At 39.4% G+C, this 19,023-nt stretch overlaps 1 protein-coding gene across 5 annotated transcripts in view; it reads right to left on the reverse strand.

Annotated features, from left to right (window-relative positions):
* RUFY1 (RUN and FYVE domain containing 1) overlaps positions 1 to 13,378 on the reverse strand; it is a 57,021-nt gene extending 43,643 nt beyond the window's left edge. The window contains exon 1 of one of the 5 annotated variants that reach the window (XM_081282252.1): positions 12,983 to 13,378. In XM_081282252.1, coding sequence (XP_081138378.1) covers positions 12,983 to 13,274 — 292 coding nt within the window. In that variant the 5' untranslated portion in view covers positions 13,275 to 13,378. Of the gene's footprint in view, positions 1 to 10,235; positions 10,375 to 12,930; positions 12,939 to 12,982 lie in introns of those variants that run through there. The other 4 variants (XM_081282251.1, XM_081282253.1, XM_081282255.1 and 1 more) reach the window with 4 other exon arrangements.
* Positions 13,379 to 19,023: the final 5,645 nt, after the last annotated feature.

A 19,023-nucleotide genomic window follows, 5' to 3' on the forward strand; every position in this document is an offset into this window, starting at 1 on the left:
GATCCTCAGCACCGCATACATAACATACATAGTGTCAATCTACAGCTAAAAATATATTTTTTTAAAATGTCAAAATCAAATCAGCTACATACCGACATCTATGACAAGTGCCTACCAAATGCTCTCGCAACCTAGAAAACTGCCATGCCAGAAATTAAAAATTTAGATCCGAAATTCAGAGCCCCATCAGGAAAACTAAACTCATGTTCGAAGGGGGCTCTCCCTGGGGGCCGAAGCGCCCCTTTCACTGCACCTAAGCCATCATTCAATGTTTTCACTTTCCCAGTTTGGCTGAGGCGCGCAGGGTGGTGGTGAGGAAGAGGATACGGTATTGTTTCAGTTTGCAGCTGATTACTATTGAGGTTAAGCCCCTTTTCATAAGTTCATTGCCTCCTAGCATTTCTTTGTGAATTGCTTGTTCAATCTTCTAATTTTTGTACAGAATTGTTTGCCCTGTATATTCCAGATACTGCATTAATATGGACATATAGTTAAAAGAACATGTATACACATGTACACAAACTCTTTTGTATAGCTATAAGTAAAACTATTTAAATCTAAAAAAATGATGCTGTTATGACTGAACTTTAATGAAGGTCTTAAGAAAATAGGGTGATAATCTGGGACTCTATTATATCTGCAAAACCCAAGAAGATAGGGAGAGAGCTGCTGGGAAAGACAGTATAATCGTTTTATCTTGGTTGTGAAGAGGAAAACATAGGTTAAGTAAAGTACAGAATTTGGATATGGGTGGTATAATTATGTTTAAATTTTTAGAGAACCCTGTTTATTAAATTTATAAATTTAAAAAAATTTTAATAAAAATGATGATTAGAAATGGAAAAGGAAATAAAAATTGTAAAATCTCTTCAAGAGAAGGGAGAAACCATCAATTATCACAGAAACAGTTTGTAAAGATTTATCTTTTAAATTAAAGACACCAATCCCAGTTCTATAAGCTAGTGGTTTTCATATCAGATACATATAGGGTAAGTCTTGCCAACGACTGGTTATGCCCTGATATTTTAAGGAACTCAATTTCCATATCCTCAGGTTTCACAGGCAGTTTTTTTTCCCTTTCATTTTATAGAAAAGCAATTCATTTCCCATCCCATATCTTGCCTTTATGCAGTGACCTAAGGTGCAGAATATCTCCCATACTAAAAGGAGGTGAAACCTCCTTTGATGATTAATCAAGTCACCAAAAAAATGTGAAGAATTTCCAATCTCTTATTGCTTAATGTACTTCCCACAAATACAATGTCCCTCCTTATCTGTGAGACATATGATCCAAGATGTTCCAAGGATGTCTGAAACCTCAATAGTACCAAACCCTATACATACTATGTTTTTTCTTATACATACATACCTATGATAGTTTAATGTATAAAGCAGGCACAGTAAGAAATAGAATAATTATAATAATAAACTGTAATAAGTTACTTAAAATTTATAAAGTATCTAGTTTTGTAATTTTCCATTTAATATTTTCAGACCACAGTTGACTGCAGGTAACTGAAGTCACAAAGTGAAACTGTGCATAAGGGGAGACTATTATTTAAGTTTTAGTCAGTTCTATATGTATCTCTATGATGTGCCATTAACTTGATTGACGTTTTCCATAAATTGAGCCAAAACTATAGCTTCAAGTTTTCGATGAAAATGGATTTAAGGTACAATAAGCTAAAAAACTGTTCATCAAAATATATTGCATTGGCAAAAGTGTAATGAAATAAGCAATATTTACATGTCCACAACCATTCAGAGTATTCTGGGTTAAACAGGGTGCCTAATTATCATTTGACAAGTTTTAGTAGAGCTTTTTTTTTTTTTTTTTTGGTATATTGCTAGAAGTTGAATTTTTTTTTTTTTTGGTGGTTCGGGGTTTTGAATCCAGCTCTACCACTGAACTATACCTCTTTTCATTTCTGAGACAGGGTCTTGCTAAATTATGCCAAGGTTGGTCTTGAACTTATGATCCTCTGCTTCAACCTCCCAAGTTGCTGGGATTATGGGTGTGCATCAACATGCCTGGTGCGATATTTCTTGAATATATCCAAATTGCATACTTTTGCAAGGCAGGTAATTTTCAATTATTTGCTTTCTTTGTTGAAAGGAGCAAAAATAACTTTTGATATTAGAGCAATGCTATGTAGTATATAGCTTGGAAGGAGTTCAAAGATGAGCAATATTGTTATAACAAAACTCCATTTCTATTTCTTATTTATGTATAGCAGATATCTCAGTGATCACATCTATAAAAAACAAAACAAAAAAATAGGTCTAAATTTGATGGTGAATTCTATCCTATTTTAGCAGTAAGTCAATCATACATACTAAGGACAAAATCAACACCATTCAACATCATTCAGCACTATTCAGCTTGTTAGGAGATGTAAAGACAAATTTATTCATGTTTAATAATAATTTAGAAAAATTACATTCCTTTTATCAATGAAACATCACTAATAGTTTTAATGGTAATTCATTCCAGGAGAAAAAAAATCTTTATATACTTAAGCTTTAGTTATGAGAAAAATATATAAAATTTTGACTTATTTATATCTTTTTGCCAAGATTTATGATAGATTGTCCAGCAATATTTGTAACAACCTATCATAAATCTTGGTATATTAAGATAAAATTCTATTGCAGCAGTAGTATGGAAATTCAAGTTCAAGGAATAAGTGGGAAAATGGATGATGGAGCCAGGCATGGTGGTACAGGTCTGCAATCCCAGTGACTTGGGAGGCTAGGGCAGCAGGATGGCAAGTTCAAAGCCAGCTTTAGAAATTTAGCAAGGACTTAAGCAACTTAATGAGACCCAGTCTCAATAAATAAATAAATAAATAAATAAATAAATAAATAAATAAATAAATAAATAAATGGCTAGGGATGTGGCTCAGTGTATAAGCACTCTTGGGTTGAATCCCCTACACCAAAAAAAAAAAAAAAAAAAAAAAAAAAAAGAAGGACAATGGTGCTTATCAAATCATTAAGGTATTTATATACCAATTGATTCACTCAAGGAAACCTGTATCAGCTTTATTTTTAAAGGTTAATATTTACAATAAAGCAGAAAATGTTTTCTGAATAACTTCAAAATTATGATGAATTTTATGTGTCAACTGTAAAAGCTGCAGTGTTCTCCCCCCACTGCCCTGGTTCTAGGGATTAAACCCAGGGCTTTGTGCATGATAGGCAAGCACTTTACCACAGAACCATACCCCCAGCTCTCAAAGATGGAGTCTTTTAAGAAGTCACATGAACAAAAACATAAGACCAGTGTCTCAGGCAGTTGGAGCTGGGTGGCAGTAGCTTTTTCCACTGTTTCTGGGGGCACAGCAGTATTTGCAATCACCTCACACATCCCTTGTTTTTTCAGTACCTATTTCCATTTGTATTCAGTATAGAGGATCATGGAAATTAAGAGCATAGGTATAATCCCATCAATCTGAGTCACTGAGGCAGGAAAATTGCAAATTTGAGGTCAGCCTCAGCAATTTAGTGAGATCCTTAGCAACTTAGCAAAACCCTGTCTCAAAATAGAAAATAAAAAGGGCTGGGAATGTAGTTCAGTGGTACAGTATCTCAGGTTCAATCTTCAGTGCCCCCCAAAAAGAAAAAAAATATGAACTTGAACAATCTTTTGGCCATTCAATTTTTTCAGATTTGTGATCTTGGCCAAACTAAACTCCTTTAAAAGTAGTTTAATGGTTAGGGCGAGATGACACACGCCTGTAATCTCAGAAGCTTGGGAGACCAAGACAGGAGGATCAGGAGTTCAAAGCCAGGCTCAGCAAAAGCAAGGCACTAAGCAACTCAGGGAGACCCTATCTTTAAATAAAATACAAAATAGGGATGGGGATGTGGCTCAGTATTCAAGTGGGCCCCTGAGTTCAATCCCTGGTGCCCCCCCCCCAAAAAAAAAGTAGTTTAATGGTGGGTGTGTAGTGGCTCACACCTGTAATCCCAGGGATTTGGGAGGCTGAGGCAGTAGGATTGAAAATTCAAGGTCAGCCTAGGCAATTTAGCAAGACCCTGTCTCAAAATTTAAATAAATAAATAGTGCTAGAGACCTACCATAGTGGTAGGGCACCTCTGGGTTCATGTCCCAGTTAAAACAAAACAAAACAAACACACAAACACACACACAATGCAATTTACAGAACATCACAAAGTCTACACTTTTTGAATTACCAAATAAATGATCTGATCGGGGATATCAATCTTGACTATTTTACAGGGTCCAGGCCTGTCATCTAAAGGAGTAAAGCTGAAGAAAGACTGAATTAGAAAAAAACATGTCCAATCTCAAGGAATTTTAGGGATTCTTTTTGTTGGTTTCTGAATTACAGAAAAGTGATGGAATTTCTTACAGTGGTCCATGTTATGCTTTGAATATACCTTGCTGCTCTGTCACTGCAATTTATTTTATTTTATTTTATTTATTTATTTATTTTTGAGAGTGAGAGAGGAGAGAGAGAGAGAGAGAGAGAGAGAGAGAGAGAATTTTTAATATTTATTTTTTAGTTCTCGGCGGACACAACATCTTTGTTGGTATGTGGTGCTGAGGATCGAACCCGGGCCGCACGCATGCCAGGCGAGCACGCTACCGCTTGAGCCATATCCCCAGCCCTGCAATTTATTTTTAAAATGGACATGTTTCTTTCTCTCCCTCTTTCCCTGCTCCTCTCTAATCTCTCTGTCCCTAATCTCAGGGGAAACAGGATTACCTTTCTTCCCCATCCTAGGGAGATTTATTTGTCCTTGAGCATACATCCACCATAGGAATGAAGTAATCCAGACTTTGGGGATGGCACCGGATCTCAGAAATTACTATCTCCTAAGTAAGTTACAACTCCAACAGAGAACAGGTGGAATGTAGCCTTTGATTCACCTCTTAAAAGTCTCCTGCTCCTTGATATGCAGAATCACAGCCTCTGGGAAAGGGCTGTGCTTCTTCTTTGCTAGCAAAGCAATAAACCTTTTTCTTTTTTTCTCAAAATGATCTCCTTATTATTGGATTGGCATCAGAGACAAGGACTGAGCTTTTGGTAACAAATTCTTTATAAACTTTTTTGAGTTGTGAGTAACCCTTTGGTGTCTTGTGTAATCTTTTAATAAGTGGTGTTATTGTTTATGGAATTGATAATAAAACATTTCTGTACTTGCCTAGATTTCACTTATCTCTGTGGCTAACTTAAGGAGTTTGCCAATAGGAAAGGGAAAAAGTGTGCTTCACTTTGGAAGGAGCTGTAACAATTATGCAGGGGCCTTTTGACACAGGGAAAATAAAATTTGTCATGGAAGGTAACAGAAAAAAGCATGATATGTACTACCAACCTAATGAGAAATATACATCTAACTAATGTTATGTTTTGTTTTTAGTTTTTGTTTTGTTAATGACTTCTCACATGAGCACATTCATATGAGTATGTACGCATAAAACATTACTCATCCTTTAGGAAGTCTCATCCTGTTTGTATAAAATCAGTGTGTTGGGAGAAGAAAGTACTCAGGCTATATGCACAGACACTTGGAAAGATACAATAGTGCTGAAGGCAGTTTTGGGGAAGGAATATAATATGCTGAATATTCTTTTATGTGTTTGGATTTTTTTTAAACTATGTGCATTTCTTTAACAACAACCCCCTCCGCCCCAGCCCCCCCCCAAAAAAAAATACAGAATAACTGTGGACAACACAATCCCTGTGGGGCCAGATCCCACATTGGATAACTTTAACTTTTTTTTTTTTTTTTTTTTTTGGAACTGGGGATTTAACTCAAGGATGCTTTATCATTGGGTTACACCTACAGCCCTTTTTATTTTTATTTTAAATTTTGAGACAGGGCCTCACTAAGTAGATGAGGCTGGCTTCAAACTTGCAATCTTCCTGCCTCAACCTCCTGAGTCACAGGGATTACAGGCAAGCACCATACCCAGCCTTTTGGATAACATTTAAAAACAAGCATTCAAAGCATTACCCAAGAGTCCTTTGAAATTGCTTCTGAAAAAATGTTATCTGGCAGGGGTGCTACTCACATTCAACCATCTCCACTCCTAAACTGCTCTCTGAAAACTCCTACTGTCCTCATTACTTGGATTAGCCAGCTGTGGCCCTGGTCCTGGATCAAGTGGGATACTCTTTCTTCCAATTTACTTCTTGGAGGCCTCTGCAGAATGTGCTGTGCAGGGCCCATTTCCTTCTTGTCCCACCTGATGGCTTCAGTTTCTGGTGACCTTTTGGGACCAGCCACACTGCTCATCCCTATAGTTATCTGAATTTTAGTCCTTTGGAAGTCATGTTCATAATTTTGGCCAGATTGAGCAGAGCAGTTCATTATTTATTTATTTATTTTTTTGTATTGGGGTTGAACTCAGCGATGCTTAACCACTAAGCCACATTCTGATTTCTTTTTATATTTTAAGATAGGACAGTTTTTTTTTTCCCAGAGAGAGAGAGAGAGAGAATTTTTAATATTTATTTTTTAGTTTTTGGCAGACACAACATCTTTGTTTGTATGTGGTGCTGAGGATCCAACCTGGTCCGCACGCATGCCAGGTGAGTGCGCTACCGCTTGAGCCACATCCCCAGCCCAAGATAGGACAGTTTTAACTACATGCATTTCTGTCTCTTGAGGAAACTATCCTCTTGCTAAATTGCTTAGGGCCTCGTTAAATTGCTGTAGTTGGCTTGGAATTTGCAATCCTCTTGCCTCAGCCTCTTGAGTTGCTCAGATTACAGGAATGTGCCACCAAGCCTAGCACTTACTACTTTCTTTAAACTGACTAATTAAAAAATAATCTATATAGTACCTATTATGACATTTTATATATAAAGTTATTTAAAAAGAGAAGCTGAGAATAGGCTCAAAAGATACACTGTCCTGATTCAAGTTTCCTTCTTTGTAAAATGGAATAATGATGTTACCCACACAATTTGTCAAGATCAGTGCAAAATTTTGGAGCAGGGCCTGGACCAAAGTACAGAAGTCAATCTCCTTTTCCCCAATCCTAATGGACTGCAACTTTGCTGCAAAGATGGTGTGGGTAGGAGGCCCCTGCCTACATGCCTGCCTAATATGCTGCCTTGCCCTGAGATTCAGAGGGTTCTGACCTTAACCTCCCTGGCCACCTGTGGTTGCGTGGGGTTAAGGAGGGTAGAGAGAAACCCCAAGGCTTCCAGAAAGAGCCATAGCACCAGGGAGGAAGTAGAAGGTGAGACCCCACTGGAGCCTGGCTCCAAGGCCCCTTCATGTGCTCCCTGGTCCCAACAGACTTCACTTATGAGACAAAGTTAAAGAAAAAAAAATTAAGAATTTCAAGCATGGGGCAGTTTTGACTGGCTCTTTGAACCACACTGATTAGACTGAATTGATTGCACACCCATGAAGCCAGTCCTGCTACCTTCAAGGATTACTGTGAAGATTAAATAGATGGTCCATGTACAGATAGTACATGTACTAAATTACTAAATTGCTTAGGGCCTCGCTAAATTGCTGAAGTTGACTTAGAATCTGCAATCCTCCTGCCTCAATTCCAGAAAAAAAAGATAGTACATGTAGAGTCTCACTAAGTTGCTTAGGACCTTGCTGAGGCTGATTTCAAACTTGAAATCCTCTTGCCTCAAACTTCCAAGTTGCTGGGGTTATATGCCCAGCTATTGTTTTTTGGCAGTACTGGAGATCAAACCCAGGGCCTCATGCATGCTAGGCAAGTGCTCTATCAATGAGCTACAATGAGCTATTAATGAGTCCTGGCCCTTTGTTTTGAGAGAGATTCTTGCTAAATTGCCTAGGCTGGCCTTGAACTGTGATCCTCCCAATCTAGCCTTCTGGGTCCCAGCTGCCTGGCAAATGTTGGCTATTTTTATGACATTATCCTAAGTGGAAAAACCAGAAAATTTTCAAATATGTATTTATTCATCAAATATTGATTACTTATTATTCTTGCTAGGCACTGGCTTATTTTATTTATCAATAAATAGCTCATGTTTATTATAGTCAGGCATGGTGAAATGATGTTTTTTTTAGTCAACGACAGACCAATGCACACCTCATATTTGTGGTGATACTGGTGTAAACAGACCTCCTGTGCTTCCAGTTATATAAAAGTACAGCACATACAGTTATGTACTATAACTGTAATACTATAATATTTGATACTGTACTACTATAATATTTGATAGTGATAATAAATGACATTAATGGTTTATGTATTTATTATACTAGCTTTTTATTATTTTAGTGTTTACTCTGTTTAAAAAAGTTAACTGTAAAACATTAACCTCAGACAGGTCCTTTGGGGGTGTTCTAGAAGAAGGCATATTGCTATCATAGGAGATGACAGTTCCAAGTGTGTTCCCACCCCTGAAAAACGTGCCAGTGGGATAAGACTGGGAGGTGGAAGAAGTGGTATGATGATCTTGACCTTGCACAGGCCTAAATTATGTGTGGATTTTATTTTATGGTATTGAGAATTGAACTCAGGGGTGCTCTACTACTGAATTACACCCCCAGCCCTTTTTATTTTTATTTCTCAGTCTGGCTTCGAACTTGTGATCCCCCTGCCTCAGTCTCCCAAGTTGTTGGGATTACAGGCATATGCCACTGTACCCTATTGTATTTTGTATTTTATATCTTTTTTTTTTTTTTGTTACCGGAGACTGAACTCAGGGGCACTTGATCACTGAGCCACATCCCCAGCCCTTTTTTTGTATTTTATTTAGAGACAGGGTCTCACTGAGTTGCTTAGCGCCTTGCTTTTTGCTGAGGCTGGCTTTGAACTTGTGATCCTCCTGCCTCAGCTTCCCAAGCTGCTGGGATTACAGGCCACCGTGCACCCAGCATACCTTCATTTTTAATTGACATATAGTAATTACACATATTTATGGGGATATAGTGTGACTTTTCAATACATATATACAAAGTAATGACCAGTCCAAGGTAATTGGCATATCTAGCACCTCAGATAGTATTAGTTCCCTGTGTTGAGAAAATTCCAAATTTCTGTTAGCCATTATGGAACATTCAATCAATTGTTGCCAATCAGGCAGGGGATGTAGCTCAGTGGTGGAGTGTTTGTTTGACATGTATAAGGCCCTGGGTTCAATCCTTAGCATCACCACCAAGAAAGAAAGAAAGACAGAAAGAAAGACAAAAAAAGAAAGAAAGAAGTCAGTAATTACCAATCATAGTTATCCTAGTGTACTACAGAACATTAGTAGTTTTTCCTCCTATCAAAATGCACCCCATATCCATTAACCATTCTCTTTCTATCACCCTCTCTCATCCCTGGCTCTGGTAATTACCACTCTATTTTCTATGAACCTTAGGTTTTAACAAAAAAGCTTAAAAAGTAAAAAAATAAATAAATAAATAAAATAAAGATAGGGCTGGGGATGTAGCTTAGTGGTAGTGCACTTCCCTAGCATATACAAAGTACTGGATTTCATCACTAGCATAGCAAAATAAATCCATCAATACATATATCCAGCAAAAAATCAATAAAAACAAAAATAGAGCTGGGGATGTAACTCAGTGGTAGAGCACTTGCCTAGCACATGCAAGGCCCTGGGGTTTGATCTCTAGCACTGCAAAATCAATCAATCAATGAATAAATAAATATTAAAATTTTCAAAAACAGATAAAGGATATAAGAAAATATTTCTGCACAGCTATGTAATGTGTTGTTATGAGAATCACATGGTAAAAAAAATTAAAGTTTATTAAGCCAAAAAAGTTATAGTAAGCTAAGGTTCATTTATTACTGAGGAAAGACAAAAAATTTTGTAAACTTATTTCAGTACAAGTATACAGTGTTTATAAAGTTTACAGGGACATATAGTAATGTCCTCGGTCTTCATCACTCATTACTCACTCACGCCTAACTCAGAGCAATTTCCAAGCTTGTAAGCTCCATTCATAGTGAAGTGTCCTATACAGGTATACAATTTTTACCTTTTATATTTTATTTTACAGTACTGTAGATGTGTTTAGATACACAAAAACCACTGTGTTACAGCTCCTACTGTATTCAGTACAATATCATGCCATACAGGTTTGCAGCTTAGGAACAATTGGCTATACCACATAGCCTAGGTGCATAGTATGCTAGACCACCCTGGTTTATGTAAGTACACATTATGTTCACACAATGATGCAAGTGCCTAACAATGCATTTCTTAAAATGTACCCTCATTGTTAAGGGCTGTATGACTATATTTGCTTACTTTGTCATCTGAGCTAAGAGGTTACCAGGAGATCCTGTGTCTTGACTCTAAAGACTGTTGTACATGGGGCTGGGGATGTGGCTCAAGCGGTAGCGCGCTCGTCTGGCATGCGTGCGTCCTGGGTTCGATCCTCAGCACCACATACAAACAAAGATGTTGTGTCCGCCGAAAACTAAAAAAGAAATATTAAAATTCTCTCTCTCTCTCTCTCTCTCTTAAAAAAAATAAAAATAACAATAAAAAAATAAAGACTGTTATACAATCAAACTTTCCCTGACATGTGGAAAAGTCTCCAGAAAGGGGTCATCTTAGAGGGCAGTGGAGTCCTGGATTGAGCAGGCTCTTTCCTTACTTTGTAGTCCTACTTTGCACTGCCTGAATCTGACATCGACAGATGTACCAATGGGTAGAAGGGAATCAAAAAACCACAAAGGCACCTTACAGTATTTTTTTTTTCTGTTTTTGGTGCTGGGGATTGAACCTAGGGCCTTGTGCATGCGAGACAAGCACTTTACCTACTGAGATATATCCACAACCCACATTACAGTATTTCTTAGAAAGCACTATAGTCTTTAGTCAGCTCTGTCCCACAGACATTGTGGATGTTCTACACTGCACTATCCAATACACTATCCAATAGCCATATGCAAGATACTAGGCACTTCAAAGTGTGGCTGCTGTGACTAAGGAACTCAATGTTAAATTTAATAAAATAGTGTCCCTCATTATCCACAGGGGATTGGTTCCAGGATTCCCAAGATACCAAAATCCACAGATGTTCAAGTCCCTTCTCTAAAATTATGCATACTTTAAATTATCTTTAGATTACTTATAACACCTAAAACAATGTAAATACTCTGTATATAGCTTCCATATGATAGTTTAGGAAATGACAAGAAAATCAGTACATGTTCAACACAGACACAATTTTCCCCTGAATATTTCACTTTTCATCTGCAGTTGGTTGAATTCATGAATGCAGAACCCGTGTATAAGACTGCCAAATGTATTCAATCTCAATTTTTAAATTCAATTAAAAAAATGTCATCCAGGCATGGTGGCTTATGCTTGTTGTTCCTACTACTCAGGAAGCCAAGGCAGAAGGATGGTGAATTTCAGGCCAGCGTGTGTAACATATAGAAATGTGAAAATAAAATAACAAATGAAAACAAAACAACAACAAAAAAAAAAAAAAAAGAAGAAGGAATTCAATATATATTCTTTTAACCCAGGGGTGCTGTACCACTGAGTTATATTCCAGTCTTTTATTTTTTGACACAGGGTCTCACCAAGTTTCTAAGGCTGGCCTGCGACTTGTGTCTTCCTGCCTCAGTCTCCCCAGTTGCTGGGATTATAGGCAAGCATCATCATGCCAAGCAAGAAATTAAATTTTAATAGAATCTTAATTAATTTTTACATTTAAATATCAGGCAGGTCTAATGATTATTGGATAGCACAGCTCTAAATATTTAGCTTATAGGACTAGGTCAAATCTTTTTTTTTTTTTATTTTTATATGTATGGACCTTTATTTTATTCATTTATTTATATGTGGTGCTGAGGATCAAACCCAGTGCCTCACACATGCTAGGCAAGCGCTCTACCACTGAGCCACAGCCTCAGCCCCTAGGTCAAATCTTAATATCATAATCATTTAATGTTTCCTTTCCTCTCATAGACATGCTGAAACATTAGATTACAAGGGTTTAAATGGATTTCTTTCTTTCTGTACTGGAGATTGAACCCAGGAGCGCTTTACCACTGAGCCACATCCCCAGTCCTTTTTATTTTGAGACAGGGTCTCCCTAAATTGTTTAGATCCTCACTAAATTGCTGAGGTTGGTCTTGAACTTTGGATCCCGGCTGGGATTACAGGCATGCGCCACCATGCCCGGCTGTTTAAATGGATTTCAAGAGCTCATTGGGTGATTAAAAAAAAAATCCCCATTTTTACAGGCTGGAAACTGTAAGTGTGAGGGGTGATGGCTTCTCCCGTTAGTGGCAGTGCTTGAGGAGAACCAAAACCTACTGACTCCCGATTTTATTGTTCTTACTCTACTGTGAGTCACAGATGCTCTTTCAACACCCGCGGGAGGAAGGTGGGAGACCCACTGGATTTTGAGTTTTAACAGCAAGAGAATGGTATTGTGTACGATTCTTGTTTTTATTTTTTTGTATTAGGGATTGAACCCAGAGACGCTTTACCATTGAGCAGCACTCCCAACCCTTTTTTTATTTTGAGACAGGGTCTCGCAAAATTGCTCAGAGCCTCCTTAAATTGCTGAGACTGCCCTCAAATTTGCGATCCTCCTGCCTCCGCCTCCCAAATCGCTGGGATTACAGGCGTGCGCCACCGCGCCCTACGATACTTAAGTATTCTAAAGTTAATACGGATTACTTAAATCTAAATCCGTACCTTTTCTTATCTACAGTCAAATCCGTGAGAACAGTGCTGCTGTTCCGGGGCGTACAATTACTAATGCAAAATGACGAACGGCCGTGGCCCAACTTCAGGCGGTCCAATCCCATGGCCGTATCCCATTTCAGCAGTGCAGCGTAAAGACCGCCGGCGAGCAGCGAGCAGCGAGGCGTGTAACAGGTTGTTTGTTTTGACAACTCGTCTGACCAGCTGAACTGGACGTACACCCTCGCCAGCCCGGACCCCACCGCGACCCGGAGCCTCAGGGACCAGCTACCCACGCGCAGCGCGGCAGCAGCACCACAGGGGCGCCCCCCGGCAGAGCCTACCTGCGCGCACCGCGCCGTCCCCGCCGCCGTTCCCGCCGCTCAGCCCCGCAGCCGCACGCAGCGCGCTCCCGCAGCTCGCCGACAAGTTCCCGGTGGCCTTTCGCGCCAGGGTCATGATGGGCACAGACCAGCCCTCGGCCGTCGCCCGGGACCTCGCGGCGCTCCGCAGCTCCCCCGGGCTTGGCAGCTGGCTCCGGTCCACTATCTCAAACTCCTCTCCCGGCTCCGACGCGGACCCTGGCCCTGGCTCCGGCTCCCGCTCCGCTGGGCAGCCGTCTTCCCCGTCGGCCATCTTGGCCGCGTCACGTGCCCGGCGGGCTGGCGGCGGCCGGCGTGTGGGCGCCGTGCGGGCGGGCGCTCCAGTTCCCTCCTAGCCCTTTTATTTCTGTTCCCCAGGTTTATCTCCCTTCTCACCGCCCGCCTTGCTTTTCTTTCGCATTCAAAAGTTCAGGAAAGTACAGATCACCATATAAGAAACCCCCATAATCCCATCAGCTCGGAAGACTTACTTGCTCGGAAGTTGCTCTTGAACTCTCTCTCTTTCAGGACTCTGCACCCAGGCTGCAATATAATGGGCTCCCTAGGCCTTCATTTTCTTAGTGACACGATTTCCTCTTTTTAATTTCATTTCCTGTCTAATATTTTCCACTGTATCATTTTTTCTGCAACATTCTTAAGAATGAGCCCTAAACTGGGCGCGGTGGTGCAAGCCTGTAATCCCGGCAGATCGGGAGGCTGAGACCGGAGTTGTTCAAAGCCAGCCGCAGCAATTTAGCGAGGCGCTTAAGCAACTCAGTGAGACCCTGTCTCTATTTAAAATACAAATAATAGAGTTGGAGATGTGGCTCAGTGGTCCAGTGCTCCTGAGCTCAATCCATGGTACCCGTCGCCACGCCCCTCCCCCCAAAAGAGTGAGCCCCAGACTGGCGGCTAAGCAAACTTGGACAGATAAGTAAAAAACAATGATTTTTTTCCTTTTAAATCAAATGACTACATACGACAGCTTGGCAGGAAAGTGTTTAATACTGTGGTGGACTGGGAATTAGAAGATCTAGGTTTTGCTATTAATTAGTTAAGTAGGATAATAATAGGACTGGCCTCATTGCTAAATAAGATTTTGCAGTAAGGACTACATAGCAGATGTTAGCCATTGTGAGAAACCACTGGCTCTAGTTACCAACCATACGGTTTGAGCAATTCACCTAGAGTTATTCAGTCTGGATTTTTATCCGGAAAAGGAGGAAATTTGGCTAAATAGCAACTCAAATTTTACTAGCGTTTAACACTGTAAAGTGAGGCATGTGGGCTAGCAGAAGAGCCATAACGGTGGCACACACCTCTAATCCTAGCTACTAGGAATGCTGAGACAGAAAGATCACAAATTCTAGTCAGCCTGAGCAATTTAGTGAGATTCCGTCTCAAATTTTTAAAAGAGGGCTGTGGACCATGAAACAAACAAGAAAGAAAAAAAAAAAAGAAAAAAAAGCTGAATATTTGATAAAAGTTGTCAATGTTTAGAAATAAGATATTTCACCTAAAAGGCTGGATTTTAGCTTTCTCTTCAATCACTAAGATTTGAAAGTTTGGTGTATATTCCCTTTTGGTAATAAACTATTGGGGTGGGCGGTGGCTGCTGTCAAAAAGTATTCAATGACTCTTGTAATGAAAAATAATAATAATAAAAAAAAAGAAAAATAATAATCAGGTAAAGGGACCATTGTACCAGGTATAGCATTGGGAGAGATTGGGCTCAACTCCCAGTATGGCAGGAGCCAGTGTGAATTTATAGCCAAGGATAGAAAATTACCAAGCAGAAACATCATAAGGGAGATTTTTGGCCTCATTAACCTAACAATTCTTGCTGAAGACAAGCCAGGGTGATCAGGATCACTGGGGGGATAGGGAAGGATGAAGATCCTGATCAGATATGGAGGATGGGGTTCTTGTTAAACTGACTTAAAACAAGGCCTCCTCGCTGAGGCAGGAAGATCACAAGTTCAAGGTTGGCCCCAGCAATTTAGTAAAGCCATAAGCAATTTAATGAGACTCTGTTTCAAATAAAAATATAAAGGGCTAGTGATGTAATTTAGTGGTTAAGAACCCCTGGGTTTAATCCCTAATACCAAAACAAAACAAAAAACTGAGGTAAAGCAGTTAAAACTAGATTTTACAAGGTTGTACACAGAAGGATAAAGAGATTTAGATGCCTCACTGAAGGTCAGTGAAGAAAAATATTGTTGTCATTTCCCCTTAAAACCCCCTGGCACACCAGGCATGGTGGCACATGCCTGTAATACCAGTGCCTTGGGAGGCTGAGGCAGGAGGATAGTGAGTTCAAAGCCAGCCTCAGCAACAGCGAGGTGCTAAGCAACTCAATGAGACCCTGTGTCTAAATAAAATACCAAACTAGGAGCTGAGGTTGTGGCTCAGCAGTAGAGCACTCCCCTGGAACAGGCAAGGACTTGGGTTTGATCCTTAGCAACACATAAAAATAAATAAATTAATTAAAGATATTGTATCAATTACAACTAAAACATAAATATTAAAAAAAAAAACAACAACAACAAACTAGGGCTGGGAATGTGGCTCAGTGTTCAAGTGCCCCTGAATTCAATTCCTGTACCAAAAAAAAAAAAAAAAAAAAAAGAAAAAAAAAAGAAAGAAAGAAAAAGAAAAAAAAAAGAAAAAGGAAAAAAAAATCCCAGGCACTCCCTGGGTTTCAGTCTTGGTCCAGCCCACTTCATCAGTTTTGACAATCTGATCTCTCATCTTTGCAAGACATTTGTGGGGTGGTCCTACTTCTGTGCCCTCAGTGGGGTGGTCCTACTTCATAGGAATTTGTGAGGATGTTGTTTGGGTTGTTTCAATAATAGAGGGCATGCCACTACTTCTTTATTGGAGGTGGACAGAAATAAAGATTGTCTGGAATCACAAAGAATTGTCCAAACTCCTTTGTGACTTTCCAATGTTACTAGACATTATGTAGGTGAAACTGTTTTTGTATAAATTTTTTTTTGGTGAACAGTTTTATTATTATATCAGGAAGTTATGCTTCAGTAACAAATAATCCCTAAATCTCAGTGGCTTAACATAAAAGTAAGTTTCTCATCATTCTACATGACCATGTGGATGGAAGGAGTACTTGCTCTAATGATCATAGGCTCTTATGTTGGAATGTTGAGTTAATGTTAAATATGCCAAACTTTGCTTATGCACATTTCATTGGCAAAAGCAAGTCATGTGGCCATGTCCAACTTGAAGAGAGTTGGGAAGTTCAGTCCTGCTAGTGTCTTGGATAAGGTACAATGACTACCTTAAGTGTACCCTGAATTGTTCCAGAATGCAGTTAAACTGGTTTGTCAGAATTTAAGCATTTCAGAAAATCATGTTGCTCTCAAAAGCACTGCTTTGGGAAGTTGAAACTTCAAAGCAATACCTGAAATCAACACTTGTGCTATTAACAGTAATGGCTATTTAACATAAAGGTGCAAATGTCTGGCTACATTATTTCTTTTAGAGGTAATTGTGTCACATTTATGTATTGAAATATATATCTTTGTTTCATATACATATGTTTTCTGGTAATGGTGTTAGGTACTGGATAGACATGAGCAATGGGTCAGGGATGTAAGAAAATACTTAGTATATCTGGGCACTGTGGTGCGCACCTGTAAACCCAGCGACTCAGGAGGCTCACACAGGAGAATCGAAAGTTCAAGGCCAGCATTAGCAATTTAGTGAAGTCCTAGGTACCTCAATGAGAGCTTATTTCAAAATAAAAATAGAAAGGACTGGGGATTTAGCTCAGTAGTAAAGCATCCCTGGGACAAATTCCAGAACTCCCCCCACCCCACAACAAAAGGAAGAACTTAGTACAGAACAAATCAGTTAATCAACAGTCCTGCCTCAGCGGTGCCACAAAGTCTGACAAGCTTAAGGACCTTTTCCTGATCTCAGCCCTATAAAATATTTCTTTTGCAACAAGAGGAAGACAAATTAAACTCAGAGTAAGAGCCAAAGGGCAAGAGTATGATTGCTCAAAAGGACCTAATTGCTAAAATATCTTCAGCAAGTTCCTGCACAAACAACGCTGACCAGACTGTGGCCTAAGATAAACATGACACAACCATAAAGCTCACGATGGTCACAAGATGCTGAGTCCCTGAGAAAGCAGATAATTAAGACCAGAGCCTACTGATCATAAATTGTGTAAAACCAGTTCCAATTAATACCTGTGAGCAGGGCCAGGATGACCAAGAGTCGCCCTTAAGTTATTAGCATAGCCTTATAATATCATTGTAAATATAGCTTTTCTTCCTGCTCATGGGTTTCTCTTAGATATCTATGGGTATATAAACATCAGCAGAGGCTTAGTAATCTAATGTAGTCTGTCATCCAGAGCCAAGAGAGAATAGTTGAGTAGGACCTTCTAACAACTTCCCCTACTCCGAAAACACTGAACTCACCAGAAGTGAGTTGTGGGTCTCCTCTTTGAAATGATCCACCTTCTCCCTTGGGGATACCTTCTTTCTTTCTTTTTTTTTTTTAATTTTTTTTTGTAGGTGTAGATGGACAGAATGCCTTTATTTTATTTGTTTATTTTATGTGGTGCTGAGGATCAAACCCAGTGCCTCACGCGTGCTAGGCAAGTGCTCTGCCACTGAGCTACAGCCCCAGCCCTGCCTCCTTTCTTAATGAACTTTATTGTTCTTCTACTATACCTTGTGTCTTGCTGGAAATTCTCTTATGAGATCATAAGAACCAAGAAACACACTGTGACCCCTGGTAACATTAACATGATGCCAGATCCCTTCTAACACCAGGGATTGAATGAATCCAGGAGCTTTCTACCTCTGAATTACAACCCCAGAACTTTTTGTTTTGAGGCAGGTTCTCACTAGGTTGCCCTGGCTGGCCTCAAACTTTCCATCCTCCTTTCTTAATCTTCCAAATATCTGGGATTACAGGTGTGCCCTAGTGCATCCCAGGAGGCTTGACTTTCTTGGTTCTGTGTTCTGTGTTCTATTCTCCAGACTCAGCTCAAGGTCTTTCTAAAACTCAGGTTTGACCTCTTTACCTTCCTGTTTACAAATCTCCTGTGGCCTTCTCTGTTACAGAAGGGTCTTGCCCAGGTGGTGCAGCTGCAGACTGCTCATTTTCTACTTGGTATAGATGAAAAATAGTTATGTAGAACCACGGGTAGTTTGGGTGCCTTGCCTCAGCCCAAAGTGGTATCCAAAAAGATGGGTCCACATGGTTTTATTGATATTGTAAGTTGGCTGGAGCTTTACTAATTTTATTCCACATGAAAAAAATTTTTTAGGTGGTAGTTATTGAACTCATGGCCCTGCACATGGTAGGAAAGGGCTCTAACACTTAGCTGTATCAGTGGCCCACATATGTAAAAGTTTTATACTTGGTTTGGTATTTTATAATGTAGGAGATTCTCACTGTATGGACATAATTGATATCAGGAATAGGCAATTAAAATAAATTACTGGGTGTGGTGGCACATATCTATAATTCCAATAACTTGAAAGTCTAAGGCAGGAGGATCACAAGTTCAAGACCAGCCTCAGCAACTTACGAGATACCATTTCAAAATAAAAATAAATAAATAAAAAGCATTGAGAATGCAGCTTAAGGGCAGAGCATCCCTGGGTTAAATCCCCAGTAACTACAAAAATAAAATAAAATAAAATCAGTGTTCTAAGTACACATCATTAGTTATAGTTTCTTGCCACAAATATTTGCCTAAAAAACAAATTAAGCCCTTCAAGCAATGCTATTCAATAGAATCTTATGAGCAGATGGAAATTTTCTACTTTTCCATTCACCAATATGATAGCCACTAACCCCAGGTGGTGACTGAGCCCTTGAAATGTGGTCCATGTGACTGAAGAACTGAATTTTTACTTCAAATAAATTAATTTGAATTTAGATGTGACTAGTGGCTATTATATCAGCACAGCTTTAGATCTTTCAATTTGCAGAAAATACACAGAAAAGAAAAACAATGCCTGTAGCAGCAATAAGACATA

This window comes from Spermophilus citellus, assembly GCF_964194105.1.
Source record: "Spermophilus citellus genome assembly, chromosome: 1".
Lineage (NCBI taxonomy): Eukaryota > Metazoa > Chordata > Mammalia > Rodentia > Sciuridae > Spermophilus > Spermophilus citellus.